This window comes from Syngnathus typhle, linkage group LG2 (genome assembly GCF_033458585.1).
Source record: "Syngnathus typhle isolate RoL2023-S1 ecotype Sweden linkage group LG2, RoL_Styp_1.0, whole genome shotgun sequence".
NCBI classification, from domain to species: Eukaryota; Metazoa; Chordata; class Actinopteri; order Syngnathiformes; family Syngnathidae; genus Syngnathus; species Syngnathus typhle.
In genome coordinates, this window is record NC_083739.1 from 17,564,345 (window position 1) to 17,584,574 (window position 20,230).

Consider the following 20,230-nt stretch of genomic DNA (forward strand, 5'->3'; position numbering starts at 1 on the left):
GAGGCAAAAACGCCACAGGTCAATGCTTCCACCTACTGGTCGCTTGGAGTAACAAGCTCTTCTCCTTAAAAAAGAAAAAAGTTTGTAACTATTTGTTTTCATGTATCCATTCATCCATTTTCCATTACGCTTAAGTTTGTAAGGATCTTGTTGCCTAAACCAGCGACAATTCACATCGTCATCATCACTGGGGGGGAAAATGAACCCACATTGCCAGCACCAATGTCAAGCGAGTGTGACCCTCCACTAAAAAATGTTCTGTAATATTTTCCTTGTGATGTTTACATTATGAAACATTGCGAAGAATATTAATATGGATGTTGTCGAAGTTGCTTTATAGGCGTAAAAACAAGCCGAAAACTTCTTACATTCAGACTCTGTGAGCCGTGTTTATTAACTGACAAAATAACCTCGCAATGTGCATGACAGAAAAAGCCAGCAATCAGAACGGTATAACATATAACAGAACACGCATATGATAAAGTGAATTATGTCGTCCTTGGAGAATGCACTACAAATTCTTAGTATAACAAAAAAATTTGTTTGACTGGAAAAAATCCGCAATGCATTGAAGCCGCGATAAACGAACCGCAAAGTAGCGAGGGATCACTGTATACATATATGTTCGGGGTCTTTTTAATGTCACTATGTGACAGTCACTTTGTGAAAACATCTGGAAAGAACGCTGGAGCTGCTACAATGTGAGAAAGAAGCACTCAGCACCTTTGTGCCCAAAGTAGAGGCTATGATAGTAACCTTCTTCTCTATCTTCTCATCTGGTTGCAGAACGGTCAGCCTGGATGAGAGACAGTGATTAATACGACAATTTATGAACAGCAAACACACAAAAAATACAACTTCCTGCTACACTTATGAATCTAAAACCTAAGTTGGAATGTTGATGTGTTTCGTTTCCAGTCAGACATACCTTACAACATTCCAATAACATTCCTGCGTTACTTTGAGCCCGAACTACAGTACCAGAATGAAACTGATTGCATCATTTAGTGCAGGTCTCGTCTTAAAACAATTTCACAAATGTGCAAACCCACCCACCTGGCCTCATGTTTGCCTTGCAACAAGCCGTAGCCTTCCACAGTGAGAACAGCATTACCCAAAGGCTTGTTGAGCTGGTTGGTGAAAGACACGATTGCAATGCACTCCTTCTTCATCTGGATTCTGTCCCCGCCTTCAACCTACACAAAAATCAGGGTGAGGAGGTTAGCTGGAACAAGTTGCGGTATTTCTTGTCACTGTAAATCAGTAAACAGATGCCAGTCGAGTTCTCAGCCATCATTTTCATTGTTTGTTACTCGTCAGTCAGCAGGACTGCACCAACATTTTCTATTGAACTGTGGAAGGGTGGAACGTTCACTATCAAAGCTCAATTTTGGCAATGTAGGAAATCTTCTAATTGAAATAAACAGTTTTCCGAAATATTCAAAGTTATTGAGAAGCAACTGCATATTTGTGTTATTCTTAATAAACTACAAAATTGGTTGCTTGCAGACATTCGGACAAATAAATATTGTACTTCCTTCACCTTCCTTAGAGGAATTTGCTGTTGCAGAGTCCTGACTGAGTCTCAGAACAAAAAATCTTGCAGCATTTTCGATGCTGCCCACAGTTGTGCAAAAGTTTGAGTCTGAATATTCGTTCCAGTAGTTCCATTCAAATTGATGATTTGAGCTTACAGATAAACACACAAAATCCTCCATCTCAAGATATGTGATTATGGTGGGCCTTTGGATTTTTTTTTTCTAAATCAACACACTATTCAAGTTTCATTTTTTTAATGAAACTACAGAAAACTACAATATTCCAGGCAGCATCGATGTACTACTAAATCTGAGCTGGAAAGAGTACTACATGAGGTTGTAAACATGAAAAGCATATTCTTCAAGGAGACAGAATTAATTGCAGCGTCCATGCGTTCGTCCATGGTTGGTTGGTTGTTTTCGTCGCAACTACATATCCCGCCCCCAAACACATTGTTGCTTTGTCATTGGTCAGGTAACCTATGTGTACCTGTATGTTTATTTTTGGCGAGCTGAGGTTCAAGTCCTGTATAGCCAGGACCCTCTCTTTTGTCTTTAAGTCCTTAATGACCACCGCCACCTTCACAATGTCATCACCTGCCAGGAAAGCCTCATACTTAGAGGGCGGAATAGAATGGTGGCGTATTAAATCTGCAGAGACACAAAACAAAGCAAAACATGCAAACATTGTGCCAATGTTGGCTTTAATCAGTCACTGTGTCACTGGGACGGCTCACCTTCAAATGGCTGAATGCATACATCTTGGTGGCTCGTCCAGAAGCTTTTATCTGGGCTGCTGTTGAATTTTTTTATCTGAGCGCTCAGGTGCTCCCTCAGGAGGCGTGCGCTGTTTGTTGGGTTTGTAACCGTCACTGTCAGGTTGATGCTCTTGCCGATAGTCGGCTCTCCATCTATGGTCAAGGTCACGTCCAAGCTGGACGCGTCTGCGCAGGAACAAAGACAGTGAAAGGAAGACAGTTATGTATATTCATATTAGATCAAACATGTAACTTGTATGACGTTTGTTGTAATGAATTTACATTGTTCAGTTAGCAATTTATACCAGGGGTGGGTGACTGGCAGCCCGTGTGTGAAGCCTTGATTCTTTTTCAAATTTAATTCACTTTTTTTTTTAACATTAACTAATGAACATTTAATACTTTTTATCATCAAGAAAAATATGGGGTGTGGTGGGGAAAAACAGGGAAAATGCAAAATATGGGGAAAAAAAAGAAAGAAGACAATTATTAACTACATTAACTATAGTATATTACCTTGTTTGGGAGGACGAGGCCCGACAGAACGGGAACTGTATACTGTACAAAATAAGAGCGCTCAATTACACAGTGAAACAGCAACAAAAAAGAGGATGAATGTTCGGTTCACTTTTCAAAATTAGAACAAAAACTGACATAAAAAAAGCAAAACACTTTCATTGTTTTAGCCCTAGCGTGAATAATAATAATGTGAAACAGTGAAAACAGCAACATGCATTTCTGAAGCGGGGCAAACCTGAGCAAACAGACAGCCGACTGAACCAGGCCTCAAAGAAGAGTCAAATCTTACCAGCAGTGTATGTCAACTTGCCAGGTTCGCTAAATGAACGCATGCATTGGTCAGCAAATCCTTTAAATAAGAGTAGGCACAGGGTACAACAATTATAAAATAAGGTCCATTAAATGTTTAAAATGTGCAGAATTCTATCTAGGATAAAAAGTTTAATAAGTCATTCGCTTTGGACTGAGTAAAGAGGTTTCTTAGAATGATTAATAAAAAGAATAGACCACACCCACAATTGTCTAGATTGAAAACAACAAAAGGTGGAGATGTCGACAGCCACTGACCTGAGTCTCCCACTCTATATAATTGTTCTTCTGTAAACAAAATAAAAACAATTAAATAGCATGCTAATTGTACACTAATTTACTCCTTCATAGAAATCTTCCTACTTTTCTGTCTTTTATAAGACTCCGTCAGATCCTCTGGCACATCTGAGCCGATGCTCTTGGTGAAGATCGAGCGTCCCACCCACTGAGTGTCCACCTTCTTCCCCACCACTTTACCGGACTGCACTATCATGCGTACGATGTCCGAATCAACAGAGGCATAAATGAAGGCGGTGTCATATGGGATGTCGAGGGAACGCCTCTGGATCGCGACCACAGGACAAGGACCACAGCGGTATATGCCTGCCATGGGGACATGGTTATAACATTTCATTGGTAAATTGTACCAATTAAGTAATCCATTTATAGACATTTTAAAACATCTGCACACCTGCACTCATTTCTTGCGGAGTTGGGTCCACAACCTGCCAGCCATCAAATTCGGCACTAATGTCTGACCTCCTCATCCAGCACTCTACCCACACATGGAAATTCCTGTGTGTGTACCAAGTTATAGGGCATACATGATTGGAATAGAAGTACAGATCCATTTAAGGGTGCTCCACAGCGGAGCGGCTTAGAGCCACTTATTTTCATTCGGTGTACAGCATGGGTGCTCAAACTACGGCTTTTGGCCTGGGAAGTATTTGCTCCCCGACATCTTTCTTTACAATGACATACAACGACAGGTATTTATAAACATTTCACATGGCCCAGGGTGGTGGAGAGGCAGTATGAAAACCCACACCGCTCATGGGTGTGGCGCCCAGAAAATGAAGTCTAAAAAGTGCTTCCATATGTGTGGTTTCAGTTTGCATACAATACTTTTTCAAAATGAACAGATACCAACCAAATACTGTCTTTTGATATCCCAAGCCTCTGCCCGGTGCTCGAGTAAAACTCTTCAGTGATCAGGTTTCCATCACCATCGTGGGCTGCGTTGAACACTGTCACCACCCTGGATGGAATCCCCAGCACCCGCATTACTGGACATAAAAAAAAGAAGGATCAAACTAAAAATACAGTAGGTACTAACTTTTGCATGAACAAGAAGTAACGACAAAATAAAATATGAATGTAGCCCATTTTAAAAAGCACCTGTGCAGAGGACAGATGCAAAGACCCAGCACTGTCCATAACGCACAGGGTTGCCTTTGGATGCCATCCATCGGAGAAGGATGTCCGCACTGCCACTCCACTCTGTCGGATTGACACCATTTTTGTAGCTGCCCTTCCACCTCCCCTCCAGAACACCCATGTCATCACTAGAGTTCACCTTGCAGAGGAACAAAAAGATGGAAGAGAAAGAAAAAAAAAAAGCAAGTTTGTGTGTGTGCGTTTATTTGCCAAACACCATGTCTCACCATAGCACAGATGATCCTGCTCAGGTAGGCTGGGTCTGCTCTTCGAACGTAGTCTTTGTGATTGTTGCTGAGGTGTTGTGGACTGACTTGCAGCAGCTGAAGACATGCCTCCAGGACTCCAGGCTCATACTGTGCATACATAAAGACTGATTGAGTCTAATAATTGCTGTCTCTGAATGGCTTTATCAGGAGTATCATGGTCATTGTCATGGTTTGCTGGATTCGGCCGACCAACATTCAGTTGACGCCGGCAGGCTACATCATACATGTACCTGACTGAACGACCAAGGCTGCTTGCTAAAGTTGATGTCCGTGCCCATATAGATCATGCCATAATCATTCTTGACATACTCTTGTCGTTGTGCATCCAGTGGCATGTACACTGGGTCATCTTATGGGAGAGAAAACTGTACTCATTCCGCTGCATTGTGGCGACAATTGCAAGATGACTGCATGAGTCACAGCCCAAGACTCACCTTTGTGCCAAGGATTGCAGAGCAACACAAACATTCCTGCGACGTAGCTGCTTTGCTCGTGTGCACTTGATATGTGGACCAGGAGTTGGTACTGCGCCACAGAGGATAGCACAGGAGCACAGACGTGGACAGTGACGACACGACGACCTATGTTGCCTGGGTAGATTCGTGCAGACCAGCTATGCCGATCAGACAACTTGTCTGAGAAGTGGACCAACATCTTTGCTGACATTTCACCTGTGACGATGGGAGGAAAAATGTAACCTTTGACCTTATAGTGATGCCAAGTACATAACCCGGCGAAGCCCTTGAGGACTTGTCTGCGATTAAGGGCTATATAAATAAACTTGACTTCAAAGAAAATAAACTTGTCACCATCATATACCCTCCCCCACTGTTTTTTGGAATGTACAAACTCACCTAGCAAAACCTGCAGGGCCAGACACTCTGTGTTTGGGTTCCACATCCGTCCATAAAACAGCAGAGTAACTTTGAATGGCTTCCCTCGCCGGACCACCAAGTATTTGTCGCTGAGCCCCTGGGTCTCATGAGAAATGTGGTTCTCCTGGATCTCAAAGTTGACCAATTTCAGGCGTCTTTGGCCTCTGGTTTGGCCTAAAATGCCAGTTACCAAGAAACTGATCAAATGTAATTTTATGTAATATAAAATAATATCATATGATCATAGAATCGTTGCATAAATAGATCGGGTGCCCTTATTACAGTTTTATTTACACACTTTATTCACACTTGCTTGTCACGTGGATCAAAATGTATTGTAACGTTGCTGTAACTGTCTGCATTTTGGCATTAGTTCATTCATTACGAAATGGTTGAACAAGTTGTCAGCATATTTCAACACAACCAATTAAAGTTTTTTTTCCCCCCTCAGGCAAGGTTTGGCTTTGTATTATTATTAAATATTTCAAGGTTTGTCTTTCGTTTTCATACTGCTTTCTGATTTAATGCACATTCATATCACCACGGTCGATCAATCTTTTTTTTTATTTACACACCTACGTGTTTGCGCAGCACATTGTCTGGAATAAGTTAAATGTTTGACTACGTGTGACAGGTTAAAATCCACCGCATTCTGTTTCGTGAAAGAATACAAAGGCTCAAGACCTAAATGCATCATTTTGTTGTCGGACAAATGCAACAAAATAGAATGCACTAGGTGGTTTGCGGTGTGGCGCTTACCTGTTTGTGGCGTGGCCTCCATTCTCTGACTGACAACCACAAGCACCAGGAGCGATAAGAAGACTCCGCCCACATTTTAATAACGATCTCACGTTTCCTCCTTTCGTATCAGCACCTCAGCAAAAAATGAAGGAATAAATATGATGCTAATCCAAATTAAAATTCTACTTACAAAATAAATTGCATTTTTATTTATTCGCCACTAGGTGGCAGCACAACTCTGTTCAATGAGTTCCCCACTAAAAATGACATTTTACAAAGTGTACTAATGTTGGAATTCCAAAATACAGGACACAATTTGGGTGGTATGCTGTGAAGTCGAATTATTCCTGTCTCAAAGCAAAATTGTATTCCTAATCATTGCTAACATTATAAATGACATAAACCATGTAAGACCAAATAGTTTATTTTCTCAATTAAAAAAGATACAAAAGAGTAGGAAGTGTTTCATGACCAAAAAAATCCACTTCATGAGCAAACCAATGAAAAGAAGACCTAAAAAATATTTTGGCATTTCAGGATGGCATTTCAACTGTGCTATTTAAAAGAATTCCCTAAAAAGCACTTTGAACCAGAATTGCAACCAAGACACAATCACTGTCATATAAATAAAGTTAGATTTTTAACAAAAACGTTCTCTTCACTTCGGCCAGAATAGCAGTTATTTTCAAAATAAGTAATTTTGAACACGTTTCAAAATGTTATTTATTACTATACAAACTAATGCAGTCATCTTATAAGACGCAGAAGCCATAGACGTGTTGATTAAATCACCCCCACCAAACGAAATAATTCATTACGTGATCATTGCACCCTCCATATTTTTTAATTAGTCATTTCTGCATTGAAAGCACAGTTTTACTTTAGGTGTTCCAATAAGTAGTAATATTAATCTACATTTTGTTTAACCTGTAAATGTACCCAAAAATATTTCCCAAATCACTTTTTTTTTTTTTTTTATAAATAAATGGCTTTCCAAATATTTTTTAAAAAGCTACCTTCATCCATCATGTTAACAGCGGCTAAACTTCATACTTGCGCAACGTTAATGAGGAAAAACCTGCCGTTTTTAAAGATTTGTCTTTTTTTTTTTTTTTTTTAAAGGACAGAGGCACCCTGAACAGTGCAGTGCTGAGGTTGATAAAACACAGTTTGAAAATAAAGTGATGCAAGTGATGAGAATCAAAATTACAAACATGAGAAAACTTGCCATCACTAGCAAATGCACATATTCAAACGCTAATAAAGACTCACGCAAAAATACTCAAAGGATCATTTGCATGGATCATTCGAAAAGTCCCTTCCTGCTAGCAAGACCTTCTTTAGAATCCCATCAAATAAAAATAATAAATAACAAATTCAACGCTGTACTAAAAGATAACTTTTCGTCACACGTGTACACCCCCGTGGAAGGGAAACAAAGCATACATAAATTAGAAGAAAAATGTTTTGATGCAAAAATTGGTAGACATTTTGCAAAGTGGCCAAAGGCCAAGTAGAAAACACTTATCGCTGTCCATTCCCAGCAAAATCCATCATGTTGTACATTGACAAGTGTCCCAACATGTGACTATTGATCACTGAGCTCACAAGTTTTTCCCGTATCCGCACAATCGCCACCTCAAGGCATCAAAATAAATTGACATATTTAAGCACAATTTCTGTTTGCAGAAAACAAAAACTCACACAGCCACTCAGCATTTTGAGGGCTCTTTGTTAACTCACCTTCCAAAATCATCCAACCTTTGCTCCACCAGCAAACGTAACCAGCACTGTTCCCATGAAACCCTGAAGATTGAGCTGGGCCAGGGTAAGGGTAAGCCTGGCTTGGCTCCAAACTCTCAAGTCACTTGCACGTGCCACCCTGCACATTAAAAACCCTTCACAAAAACATACACACACACGCACGAACAATTTAAATATAGCTAAATCCGAGCTAAAGTCCAAACAGGAAGTGCTGTACAATTTGGAGGGTTGGGGGTTTCAATTAGAATCATTTCAAGCAACAATATTGCGCAAGTTGCTTGATTGTCCAAAGTACTACAGCGGACCCTCGGAGTAGTCGCAAGCAACACTTGGAAGTTAGAAGGAAGGATTAGAGACACAATGAGAGGAGATAAATCTATTCAATAATTTCTCGAGAATAATGTATACTCAATTTATATGCAGATTGTAGCCCTTCAAAATCAGATTCTTCTTTGTACTCATGAAAAGTATGCTCCCCAATTTGCCAGTTGAGAAAAAGACTCAGCTACAAAAATACGTTGACACACACGCCACAAAAACACAAGTGTGTAATATGCTAGTTGGTCATTAGCTCCGCCAAGAAATTACATCAAAACCACCACATTAATATCCACTAATATATTTTTGTAGCATTAGACGTTAAGTTAAAAGTTAAGTTAAAGTCATACTGAAATGAAACTACATCCTTTTCACAACACCGGGACATCTAATCAAGCTGACAAATGTGCTTTTTTTTCTTTTTTCTCCCCTAAACCTATGTACAATAAAATACACTCCCTTGATTTTAACGGGGTTTTTTTTGTCCTGCAAAAAATAATTACGTTATTCTCGAGGAATTACGGTACCTATTACCGTGATTCTCAAAGTATGGTACGAGTACCACTAGTGCAGTGCTTCTCAAATAGTGGGGCGCGCCCCCCAAGGGGGGCGCGGTGCTATTCCTGGGGGGGCGCGTGTGACCCTGGGGAACAGGCTTTTTTTTTGGCAGTACTAGAATAAAGTGTAATTGCGCGTTTACTACAGCAGGGGGCAGTGGCGCTCTCATTGTTACTTCTGTCACGTTTGCGACAGTGCAACATTTTACGACTTACAAGACAAGTTAGGATAGTCACGGTGGGGAGGGGGGGCGCGAATAGTTTTCTTCTTGCTAGGGGGGGGGGCGTAACAGAAAATAATTGAGAAGCACTGCACTAGTGGTACATGGAGTTTCTCTAGAGCGTTACACAAATAAATAAGTGAAATAATAGAATTCCAATTTACATTTATAACAAAGTACAATCAAATATTAGAGCTATGCAATATCTTTTCTGAATCCAGTACTGTACTCATGTACAGTACTTTCCTTTTTAAGTACAGTTTAGTTGTATTTAACTTACGTAAATAAACGCACACTTTAGAACTAAAACCTCAGCCTCTCTAGTTTTTAGACTCCATTTTATCGTTGGCAATTATGGTGGTACTTGGAGAGCTTGGGGTAAAATTTTGAGATTCCCTGATCAGTACGAAAAGCCGTTATTTTAGGAGAAAGTTTTGTGTGCGTGTGTGTCAGGCTGGTATTTTTACGAGTGGAAGATTTGCTTGATTTTAATGCAAATATTAAAAATGTAAATTAAATGTTATTTAAACAACTCACTTGCACCACACTTCAAACTTTTATAAGAGCGAACTAGTTCTCTTCTTAACAAAAGGTGGAACCTCCGAGGGTCCACTGTACTAGTCTGACTTTTCCCAGACCTAAAATCTCCCCAACCGCCCAACCCTTGTCTAACTCTCCCCCAGAACTTGTGACAAGTCACCAAAGTCACAGTCAAACAGTTCAGTGACACCCAAGTCGTCCTCCAGGCCAAAGTGGTAGTCGGGGTTGTGAGGCGGAGACAAATTGATGAAACCGTCCAATGGGAGAGGAAGGCCTTCTCCGTGGAGGAAGTCCGTGGAGAAGTCAAAGTCTGCCATGTCCCCCAGGCCTGAGAATGGGTCGCTGTTCATAAGGGATTCTGCCACAGAAAAGGAAAACAATGAAAAAATCAGTGTAAAACAAAAGTGGTGGATAAAAAAAAAAACACATTTGATATTGACTTAAAACATTGCCTGCACAGTTAAAAGAATTAGAATTGGTGTCCACCAATTGCCCTAAAATTCCCTAGCAAAAAATATTACATCAAGAAAATTACATCAGAACTGTGTGATTTGACATTTGGTAAGTATTTTTTTCCCTGTAATATTTCAACCTTAAGTTGTTAAACTTAAAATTCAAGTGTTTTCAACATTGATCCAAAATGAAAAAGTGATGTGCACTACTTCCTCCAACAACGTGACTGAAAACAGAGGCGCTGGTTTACCCGCACCTGCTTCCGCACCCAACAACAGCGCTGAGGATTCTGGCTGAGAAGCTGCTGTTAGCGTGGACGACGTGGACACAGGGGATGACAAAGCCACTTCCAGAGCTACGGAACTTCTGTCTTTGCCGGGCGTCGAGCGGCTGGCTCGTGTGTGCGGCGGGGGGTCGCAGCTCGTTTTTGAGGGACTGCTTTCTGTCACGGGGCTGCAAACCCCGGAGCTGTCGTCCGGGCAGAGGAAAACGTCAATGGCGCCTCGCGTGCTCTTCAGCGACACCTGGTAACCCTGAAAGTGGCATAAGGAAGGTGAAATTTGGCTGATGTGAATTTTGATGAACATTTCGGCCGTCTACCTCGCTGGGGTCTGAGACTTGCATCTGGGTTTCTGGTGGAGCTCGGATCACCATGACTAACTGGTCGGGCGTATCAAACGACGTCCTCAAATCCTGGCAGCGCACATAGCCCAACGTGACGGAGAAGCGTAAAGGACCACAATGCTCAGGGGACTCATGCTCATGCTGCATTCGAGGAAGGTGGGAATATTGTGAATTGTCAAAAGGATATCTTTTGTTCTGTGGCTCCTCTGTGAGTAGTCGGAGCTGAAGATTGGATTTGGAGATGAGCTTATCCAGCTGCTCCTCAGCTGCAGACAGGTCGGACACTTCCTTCCGCAGCTCCTGATGGAGGGCGACTGACTCCCCGTCGACACGGTTCCCGCTGTGAAGGACGAGCAAGCACGGGTTCTTCGTTTTAAGCCCACCCTTTGGCTATGTTAGTCAGCCGCACACATTTCGGACTCACAGCCACTGGATGTGGTTCTTGGACTTTTTGGAAATGAGCTGGATCCCTTCCAAAACATTGGTGATATCATAGATGCGCCGCTTCTGCACATCCAAGACCTGCGAGGCCCAATTCAGGTCCACCACACCGTCAGCTGACTGGGACAGGAGGTCCAGAAAGCGCTTGGTGGTCAGGTTCAAGGACGTGTCATAGCGAGACTTTTCCGTAACGGTTCGAGGAACTGGGAGGAGAAAGGGCACAAAACATCACCATGTTGACTCTGCAGACCATCTCATAACTCACCTAAAATACTTTTAATTCACCAATTGTGGCATATGAGTTAAGCAGCAAAATCCACCCATTTTTATCCCTCTCAGGGGGGCAGCCAGTGTGTGGGTTAGGGTTTATACCTCTGGGAGGGGCAGGTGTGGACGGTGGCGCACGGCCTGAAGATGGCCGGGACGTACTAACATACTGATGGTCGCTGTCCAGGTCCAACTTCCTCTTAACCTGAGGAAATGCAAAAAAGGAAAATGAGGTGAGGATGAGGAGAAGGGAAATGGACTGGTCGCTAGTCAATCAGAGGTTGGAACAGTGAAAAAAAATAACAGAAATATGTACCGTGATGAGCTTAATGATAGTTCATTCATATATAGTATATATAAGTCAATGAGCACATAACATATGGCAAACAAGCATTCACAGTTGCAACTACCCAAGATTTCATGCAAGTTGAAAGGTACCTTAACTCACAAGTGTCTAAACGTCTGAGGCTTTGGCATTTTTTCATGAACCAAAATCTTAGACAGTGGTGATCTTAAGATATACAGACTGAAGTAGTAAAAGAATGGAGCAACTAAAAGGTATCGGTCCTGCATATTCATGATGTAGTTTCACTGGGCAAGTGTCTTTAAGGTGAGACCCTGTGTGATACTGTCACATATGAGCAAGAAGAACCATTTTGGGTTTATGACAAATGTTTAGATTTGCGAATGTCAAACTCTTGAGCTTAACTTGCTATTGGAAACTTAACGGAAACTTTTGAGAAAATTCCCCACACTTTTGCGACGTGACAAAACACCAAAAGGGATTTCGGCCATGCTCACAAGTCCTCACCGATGGTTTTCCCAGTGCTGGCCTTCTCTTCTCTTGGAAGGCCACATCAGCAGTTCCCTGCGGTGTAGCAAACAGCAGGATTTCTCCCGTGCTGGAGGGGGCGGCATCCAGGTGGAGACCCTCATTGCTGGGGCTGGTAATGATGACTATCTGGTGGTCCTGACCCAGACCGACACCATCGGGGTTGAGCAAAGTCTCGAAGTCAGCCAATAGATCCTCAGACGTGCGGCCTGTTATCAGAGTCTCTGACATGGCAGGGGTCTCTCACAGTTTGCAATGTCACAACGAGATGCACTCTGACTTCTCAAGTGCTCCACTCTTATCAGTGACTAAGAAGCCACGTGATGATCGTTTGGCTTCAAGTGTTCTTGAGCAACTTGTGGACAGGTTTTCAAGAAGTTCCTCATGAATCTATGACACCCAAATTGTAATACCACTTCGAGTGAAACAGCAAAGACGGGATGCCCAAACAAATGTATTTAGAATAGAATAATGCCAGACACGTACCAGCTCGGGAAGCCAGATGTGGCGTTTAAGCACACAAAGAAGTCGAGAGTCAAAAGAGCAGATGGATAGCGGGCTAGCATGCTAATCTTTTGTTTTCACCTGCGGTTGTCAGCACGAGACCAGGCCCCGTCAACAAGCATGCTAACGAGGAGCTAGCCGCTTCTAGGGACGACGCGAGTTGCACGAATTCGAGGACAAAGTCGCCGTTTGCGTCTGGAGAGCAAGAATGCAACACCGGAAACGACATCAAATTGAATGAAATGTCGTGTAAAACTTTGCGGCAGTTTTACAGGAAGGGTCGAGAGCACTATGCAACACCGATAAGACAGTTGCTTCACCTTCATCAAAATGTTGCCGTTATGTTCGGACGATTTTAAGTAAATGTACCTTGGTGTGAAACATTAATAAGTGAAGTTCTATTCTGGATCATGCAGTAAGTCATATTAGCATGCTAGCACCAATCGCCCTCTGTTTGTTGGGGCATGCGAGAAGCTTTCTGACTAAAGTGCAGATTTAAAAAAATAATAAAGTAAATTCACAGATCAGCTAAATCAGCATCAGCTAATGAACATGAAGCTCACAGTGGGTGCGATCCATTCTTAAAAGCGTCTTCGCTGCCCGGTGTTTGTCCGTAATTGTTGTTATTGTCCCAGCTGATCGAGATCCAAACAAGGATGGGATACTTTTCGCGCGAAATCTTTTTTGCCGCGAAATCGACACGTGCGCCTGTCCGGGGCCTCTCATTGGTCGAGAAAACGAGTTCCCCGCTAGACGAGTTGAGCGTGCTCTGATTGGTGGATTTTGTTGTCAGTCATTTTATCGATCGCAAATTTGTCGATACAAATACGCATTTAAATGTCATCCAGTCCAGTGGCATTTACACTTAACCATCGTAAATTGACATGAAAGTACGCTTCAAAAAATACATTATATTATTAATTTGCATTCACGCCTCTATTGGGATATTTTCGGTTTCATTTTTAAAAATGAAATTAATAAACGGAAAATATTGTACTACAACAATGTTTACAGTATTACCAGGTTGTTACTTAAATTTAATCGTCAAATATTCACATGCTAGTCCGTAGTTCCCAACATTAGTTCTAGTACTACACGCATTTGACAGCTGGGAGGAGCGCATTCAAGCCAACAGACTCTACTAGTCAAATGCCGATCGCCCAGTCGTGGAAATGCAAGATGGCGCAGGCTATATTTGAGGTGCTCGAAGGTAAGAATAATGTGTTATCATGCCACTATCACCTTAAGGGCTCGGTGGTGCATTTTAAATCAGTGTAATTTATCGGCACAGTTCTATAATGTATAATACCCAACACAAATGAATATTCCGCTCGCGTTTCTGTTACGACACCACGTATAATTTAGTGCAAAAAGGATAAACGGGCTACTAGGTAATGCATAAATTGAATGTCAGATGAGATGCTTCCACGAAATCATATTTCAAATGATACATCACGTGCAATTCTGTAGGTCTACTTATTTTATCGTGGTGTGTTATTACCTGTCTATGGTTTTAGCCATTGGATTATGTACAGTAATTATACACAATACACATCTGAAGGCATACAGCTTGATTCAAAATTGCACGTCGCGCCTGCTGGAGAAGCAGATTGTCATTCACAAGACTTATTTTTCAATGATGCACCAATGCATGTAATCCAATGAACAGATTGACATTTCTCTCCAGGCATGGACAATCAGACAGTCCTGGCGGTCCAGTCATTGCTGGATGGTCAAGGGGGTGTTCCTGACCCAAATAACCAAAACGTCTCTGGGACGCCAGCTATCCAGTCCATGGGTTCGTAAATGGATGCTTGCATACGTACAATTTTCTGTTTCACTGTACACGGATCTATTTTTTCCCCATAGATGACGAAGATGTATTCTTGTGCGGAAAATGTAAGAAGCAATTTAATTCCCTGCCAGCCTTCATGGCACACAAACGTGAGCAGTGCGGGTCGAATGCCCCTTCCTTGTCGACTGTGTCCTTGGCCTCCACCAATGCCTACACATCGGTTCCTTCCATCACATCAGGGCCTAATGCCAACAGGCAGGTGAGAAGACGGCGTCAATCAAAGGGAAAATCATACATGATGCAAATGACTTCCCAACTTTTTCTCACGATATTTCAACGTCTCATAAATACAATTGTATTAATCGTAATGCCATGGCTATGTTCTGACAGAATTAATTTTGTGGGTCCCAAATATAGATAAGGTTATGGCACGGTTGGGAAGCATAGAAATGGAATGCTGCTTCACTTTGTTTTGGTAATTAAAGCTTCCCTGGTGGAGGTGTTTCTGGACCTTATCTCACGTAACTAACATTTGTGTGTGTTATGTTTATCCTGCAGGTGTCCACCTACATCGCAGTGCCACCCTCCCCTCTAACACACACGCTGGTTCAAGGCAACGTGTTGGTCAGTGATGACATTCTTATGTCTGCCATCTCAGCTTTCACCTCCATTGACCAGCCAATGACTGCTATGCAGACACCCATACAGGTAGCACAATTTACATCACATTTGACTAAATTAGAACCGTTTTACTTCAACTCCTTTATCGTTTGCCTTTCCAGAGTAACCCAGGCATGCATACAACTGGCGTATCATACCTTCAGCACCACCACTCTCACCATCCCCAACATCAGCCCACTCACACACTTCCTCAGAGCCAGACGCCAGCCCACCCGCTGCCAGCAGGACAACCTGGCCAGCAGCCTCTTGTATCTTCACACGTCCCCACCAGCCATGGCAACTCAGTAGTTCAGGTCTACAGCACACTGCCCCACATGGTCGGTGGCGGTAATGCAGAGATTCACCCGCTGGGTCTGCATCCATTCCATCCTGTACAAGTGAGTAGAGAACAATGGCTTTAGAAGTGTTTTGTGGGTTCACGTGGGGTAACTGTACACTGTGAATACATTATTGAATTGTGAACCACAAATATGCTAGGGTTTACTGCAGTCCAATACAAGAGCCATATCAAAAGTGTTCACTTTGAAGGAGGTTTTCCAGTGTATGATTTGTTATCATGACACTGTTATATATGGCATAGGTGCCCAGCCAGTGTGTGGAGAGTCAGTCTTTCACCACGCCTCCTGTCTACAGTCCGGGAAAGCTGGGCATCAAAACCAAGACGTGTAGCATTACCACCAACATAGCTGAGCTGGGCGAGTTTGAGAAACTCATTGGCCCAAAACGGCCTCGAAGTAGCAAAAAAGGCTCAGATGGAGTCATAGGTATGTATGTGTATGGTTCCTATGTATGCAGCTTCATTTTAGAACGGAGCCAGCACTGGTACACCAATAGATCAGGATTATAGAATTGTGACAACATCATTGTTTATTGCTACAGATGTCTCCTTCAACAAATCTGGTGGTATCAGATTTTTTACATTTTGTACTTTAACTATTTGTGCCACCTGTCATTCAGTGGGGTTAAAGAAGGTGATTTGAGGTACAGGTATTATTTTTGGACGACGCACCAGCCCTTATTTGCGGTAATGTCTTTGAGCAGAGGCCACTTTTTGAGGCATACGCTTTCGATTACTGCCACTGATGCTACACCAAATAACTTCAAACAAACACATTGGCATAAAAAGTTGAGGTGAACGATGCATGTTCGAGTGTGAAGTTTGTTCCTTTTGATTTTCCTCAACAGAGTCGCTGAAATCCAAAGGCCCAAAGCTGAAGTGTAATTTCTGTGACAAAATCTTCTCCAAAAATTTTGATCTTCAGCAGCACATTAGGAGGTGAAGTACTCATTTAAAGACGTACTCGCTGTTATCACAGAAAGAGCTAATTTCCTCACAACTTTGCCATACTTTTTTCCCCCTCAGTCATACAGGAGAGAAACCGTTTCAGTGCATCGTGTGCGGCCGAGCCTTTGCCCAAAAGTCCAATGTGAAGAAACACATGCAGACACACAAGGTCCTCAGTGATTTGTCAGTACTCTTCTGCATTGTTGTAACATGCAGTGGTCTAAAACTGCACTTTCTACTGTTGGTCATTCCTGAAACCAATACAATCCAACACAGACTTTGTAAAGATACCATCCCTCTCTTGTCATTAAGGTGTGGCCTATGGGTGTGGCCAGCACAGTGTCAAGGCTGCCTCTCACCGTAAAGGTGGTGCCGGTGGCAGCCAACGAGGAGGAGGAGGATGAGGATGAGGCCGGTGGGGACCAGCAGCGGCAATGTGAACTGGAGGAGGCGCACACACAAAACCAGATGTCTCAGGAAGACGACGCAGCCAGAATGGGTACATTAAAACCGCTTTAATGCAGGCATTCACTTATATTTTGCGTCATGTCAACTCGAGTGTCATTCACAACTACAATATATTCATCTGCAATAAAGTAAGGAGGAGAAAGTAAAAATTAATCTGGAAGATACTCTATTATAAATACCTGGAAAAAAAATCTACTTATAGAGAGTAACAAAGTATTTTTGAACTTCATTACTTCCTATTACAATGCCCATAAATTACAGGTTTGGGTACAAAAACTTCAGGGGAAGCAGAAGAAACCGTGCCAGAGGCCCAGGCTGACGTGGAGGCCGCTTGTGGCGACTCTGTGCCCTCCCAGCCTCAGAATCAAGACGGTCCAGGTCAGACCAAACAGATTGTGGTGGTCGACAGCTCCTACCAGTGCCAGTTCTGCTCGAATAAGTTCAAGACCTACTTCCAGCTGAAGTCCCACATGACCCAACACAAGGGGGAGCAGGTGAGCTAAGGCCCAATGATGTGGTTCTTATTTACTGTGAGGTGTCATCAATTGTAGGAAACATATGGTATGAAATGTACACGTCAAGATCAATCATTAGTGCTGCTTCCTCTGTCAGGTTTACAAATGTGTGCTCAAGTCCTGCTCCCAGACCTTCCAGAAACTGGATCAGTTCTTGGAGCACATCAGGACTCACCAGGAACAGCTGACCTATCGCTGTCACCTCTGCAGCAAGGAGTTCCCCTCTTTGTTTGAACTGGGAGTCCACCAGTACTCCCACTGCTTTAGCCCACAGCAGAACCCACGCAAGGAAACCACATTCTACAGGTTAGTGGACCTTCATGTAGCACTGTGCCTGCAACTGCTCTCTGGGTCATCTGCCTGTTTCTAGTTCATTGCACGTGTCTGCAAGCACCAATGACTTCAACAAAAGCGAATTTGTTTTAACACATGCGGATTTGTCCACAGAGTACAATATTTCATATTTATGATTGGCAGGGTGAGGGTTTCATGACGTAAATGTGGTTGAAACGCAACCTCCAATTAGAATCTCAGCCAATAGTTGAAGCGTTGGCAGGGGTCAGCTTTCATGAGCGTTTTCTGTTGTCTTCAGGTGTGTGAAATGTCAAAGCAGATATTCCACCCAAGAAGCTCTAGAGCAACACCTTCTGACCGCTACACACAACTTTCCATGCCCACACTGTCAAAAGGTACCGCGCACACACACACAGAGGAAGCGTGATGCCTAATAATGATGAAATATTTAATAATAATGAGAAATAATAGATGTTACTACTATATAGTTGTAAGATTTTTTTTTTTTCCATTGAAGAGAGAAATGGCTTACCTAGCTGGCAGTTTCTGCTGTCATACCAGCTTTCATCAGAGCTGTCACAATTTGTATCCTCGCGTGACCTTCAAAGTAAGCACTGCACTCCTCAGGTGTTCCCGTGCGAAAGGTACTTCAGACGCCACCTCCCCACTCATGGGGTTGGAGGGAGGTTCAAGTGTCACATCTGCAAGAAAGTCTTCAAGACAGAACACTACCTCAAACTTCACACAAGGATTCACTCAGGTGTGTAAGACGTCCTAAGATGGAATACTGTCATCGACTCGCTACGGAACGTAGATCACGATCACTTGGAGAGAAATTGTGACTGCTTTTTTGAAGCCAGTAGGGGGCTGAGTAGGTTGTGACTACTGGACTGTTTTGAAAAGTGAAACTAGGGACTAAATGTTGGCTAAGAATTTGAGTTAGATACACGTTCCTCCATTTTTCAGGGGAAAAGCCATATAAATGCTCCGTGTGTGAAGCCACTTTCAACAGGAAAGACAAAGTCAAGCGCCACATGCTCATTCATGAACCCTTCAAAAAATACAAGTGTCCTTTCAGGTAAGGGGGCGAAAGTCAATAGAATATAAAGTATAGATTTTTATTTTTTTTTAATCACTGCCTTCATCTCGCTTTTTTCCCCCCCAATTAGGACTCATGTAGGCTGCACCAAAGAATTCAACAGACCGGATAAGCTAAAGGCACATATTCTTTCACATTCAGGTCAGTAGTTTGTCCACTTCATGAATTTAACGCTTACTACACGCCCATACTTTGATATAGATTTTACTGGATTAAATATGAAATTCATATTGGAAAGAAAATTTGAAACCAACATACTCTGGTACCTATTGATGGGAACATTCATTTAAATTCGATGTCAATTACAAGCTTGGTCCAGAACAAATTAAACTCAAGGTACCCTTGCACTTTAAATGTTCTTCTTGTTGGTCCAAATTGCAACTTAAAAGACAAACCAATAACAGTTTTCTGCTCTGGCAATACTTTCCACAGTGAGATAATTCACATCCCGGTGCTGTCTCCACCTGTGTTTTTACCTCCAGGCATCAAGCCCTTCAAGTGTCTGTTCTGTCAGAAGGCGTTCAGTCGCAGGGCTCACATGCTCGAGCACCAGCAGTCGCACACTGACAATTATCGCTTCCGGTGCTCCGCCTGCAACAAAGGCTTCTCCAGACAGAGTTACTATAGAGACCACAAATGTTCAGGAGCTGGGAACGGAAAGAGACACGACAGCGAAAGTGCAGAGGAAGATGTGGAGCTGGACAGAGGGGACGAGCAAGTTGGGAGGAGCTGTGACCGTCTTACAAGGCAGACAAGGAGGTTAAGGACTAGCAGACATGAGTCGAGTGAAGGTGACAACCCGGAAAAGGTCGGAACCGACGCAGATGAGGGAGAACAGAACTCAACAAATGAAGGCGGTCACGCTACATCGGCTGTGGCCGCCAGTGAAGTTGACGGACTTGAAGGGGATGCATCACAGTAGAGCACTCATGAACTCATTGAATGCTATGTTTGTGGATTCAAGGATGAATGAGTAAATGTTCACTGGATGTGCAATAAGTATTTTGTTTTATATTAAAACATGATTAAACAAACTTAGAAGTGGTAGTTTTTTTCTGTTACATGGGGGAGGGCAGGAATTCCATTGAGTTTTAAAGGTTTGAGTTGCCACCACACAGAACGAACA

General features: G+C 42.6%; 3 protein-coding genes across 5 annotated transcripts; 1 reads left to right on the forward strand and 2 right to left on the reverse strand.

The window, feature by feature from the left end:
- Positions 1-361: 361 nt before the first annotated feature.
- Positions 362-6,580, reverse strand: LOC133150383 (protein-glutamine gamma-glutamyltransferase 5-like). Its single transcript, XM_061272869.1, has 16 exons — positions 6,465-6,580; positions 5,685-5,879; positions 5,265-5,501; positions 5,061-5,179; positions 4,789-4,917; positions 4,523-4,700; positions 4,275-4,410; positions 3,816-3,919; positions 3,488-3,727; positions 3,383-3,412; positions 3,105-3,164; positions 2,813-2,854; positions 2,276-2,482; positions 2,029-2,189; positions 1,057-1,196; positions 362-796 (listed from the first exon to the last, which is right to left on the reverse strand). The coding sequence occupies exons 1-16, from the start codon at positions 6,484-6,486 to the stop codon at positions 646-648; spliced, it is 2,151 nt and encodes a 716-aa protein (XP_061128853.1). The 5' UTR covers positions 6,487-6,580; the 3' UTR covers positions 362-645.
- Positions 6,581-6,854: 274 nt separating this feature from the next.
- e2f1 (E2F transcription factor 1) lies at positions 6,855-14,664 on the reverse strand. Its single transcript, XM_061300343.1, has 7 exons — positions 12,443-14,664; positions 11,737-11,836; positions 11,348-11,567; positions 11,111-11,263; positions 10,900-11,014; positions 10,556-10,832; positions 6,855-10,204 (listed from the first exon to the last, which is right to left on the reverse strand). Exons 1-7 carry the CDS (start codon positions 12,692-12,694, stop codon positions 9,975-9,977), a joined length of 1,347 nt encoding a protein of 448 aa, XP_061156327.1. The 5' UTR covers positions 12,695-14,664; the 3' UTR covers positions 6,855-9,974.
- znf341 (zinc finger protein 341) lies at positions 14,025-20,138 on the forward strand. 3 transcript variants are annotated; one of them, XM_061300333.1, is made up of 16 exons: positions 14,025-14,177; positions 14,655-14,765; positions 14,837-15,021; positions 15,321-15,470; positions 15,545-15,820; positions 16,024-16,207; positions 16,629-16,719; positions 16,807-16,897; positions 17,041-17,227; positions 17,458-17,690; positions 17,809-18,017; positions 18,304-18,400; positions 18,633-18,765; positions 18,972-19,083; positions 19,175-19,245; positions 19,587-20,138. In XM_061300333.1, the coding sequence occupies exons 1-16, from the start codon at positions 14,117-14,119 to the stop codon at positions 20,024-20,026; spliced, it is 2,631 nt and encodes an 876-aa protein (XP_061156317.1). In that variant the 5' UTR covers positions 14,025-14,116; the 3' UTR covers positions 20,027-20,138. The 3 variants fall into 3 exon arrangements, with proteins under 3 accessions (XP_061156317.1, XP_061156326.1, XP_061156325.1); XM_061300342.1 differs by lacking the exons at positions 14,025-14,177; positions 14,655-14,765 and having other exon boundaries at positions 14,877-15,017; XM_061300341.1 differs by lacking the exons at positions 14,025-14,177; positions 14,655-14,765; positions 14,837-15,021 and adding an exon at positions 15,184-15,237.
- Positions 20,139-20,230: the final 92 nt, after the last annotated feature.

What these genes read in the sequence shown, in the direction of transcription:
- znf341 (XM_061300333.1), top strand. Translation starts at nt 14,117, where the DNA reads ATGCCGATCGCCCAGTCGTGGAAATGCAAGATGGCGCAGGCTATATTT. An exon ending in GCCAGCTATCCAGTCCATGG is followed by an intron (nt 14,766 to 14,836) that starts GTTCGTAAATGG and finishes TTTTCCCCATAG; the next exon opens with ATGACGAAGATGTATTCTTG. An exon ending in AAATACAAGTGTCCTTTCAG is followed by an intron (nt 19,084 to 19,174) that starts GTAAGGGGGCGA and finishes CCCCCCAATTAG; the next exon opens with GACTCATGTAGGCTGCACCA.
- LOC133150383 (XM_061272869.1), bottom strand. Translation starts at nt 6,486, where the DNA reads ATGGAGGCCACGCCACAAACAG. An exon ending in ATATAGAGTGGGAGACTCAG is followed by an intron (nt 3,165 to 3,382) that starts GTCAGTGGCTGT and finishes TCTTATTTAAAG; the next exon opens with GATTTGCTGACCAATGCATG. An exon ending in GCCTCGTCCTCCCAAACAAG is followed by an intron (nt 2,483 to 2,812) that starts GTAATATACTAT and finishes GTTCCTGCGCAG; the next exon opens with ACGCGTCCAGCTTGGACGTG.
- e2f1 (XM_061300343.1), bottom strand. Translation starts at nt 12,694, where the DNA reads ATGTCAGAGACTCTGATAACAGGCCGCACGTCTGAGGATCTATTGGCT. An exon ending in CAGCACTGGGAAAACCATCG is followed by an intron (nt 11,837 to 12,442) that starts GTGAGGACTTGT and finishes GCATTTCCTCAG; the next exon opens with GTTAAGAGGAAGTTGGACCT. An exon ending in GAGGAGCCACAGAACAAAAG is followed by an intron (nt 11,015 to 11,110) that starts ATATCCTTTTGA and finishes CTTCTCCGTCAC; the next exon opens with GTTGGGCTATGTGCGCTGCC.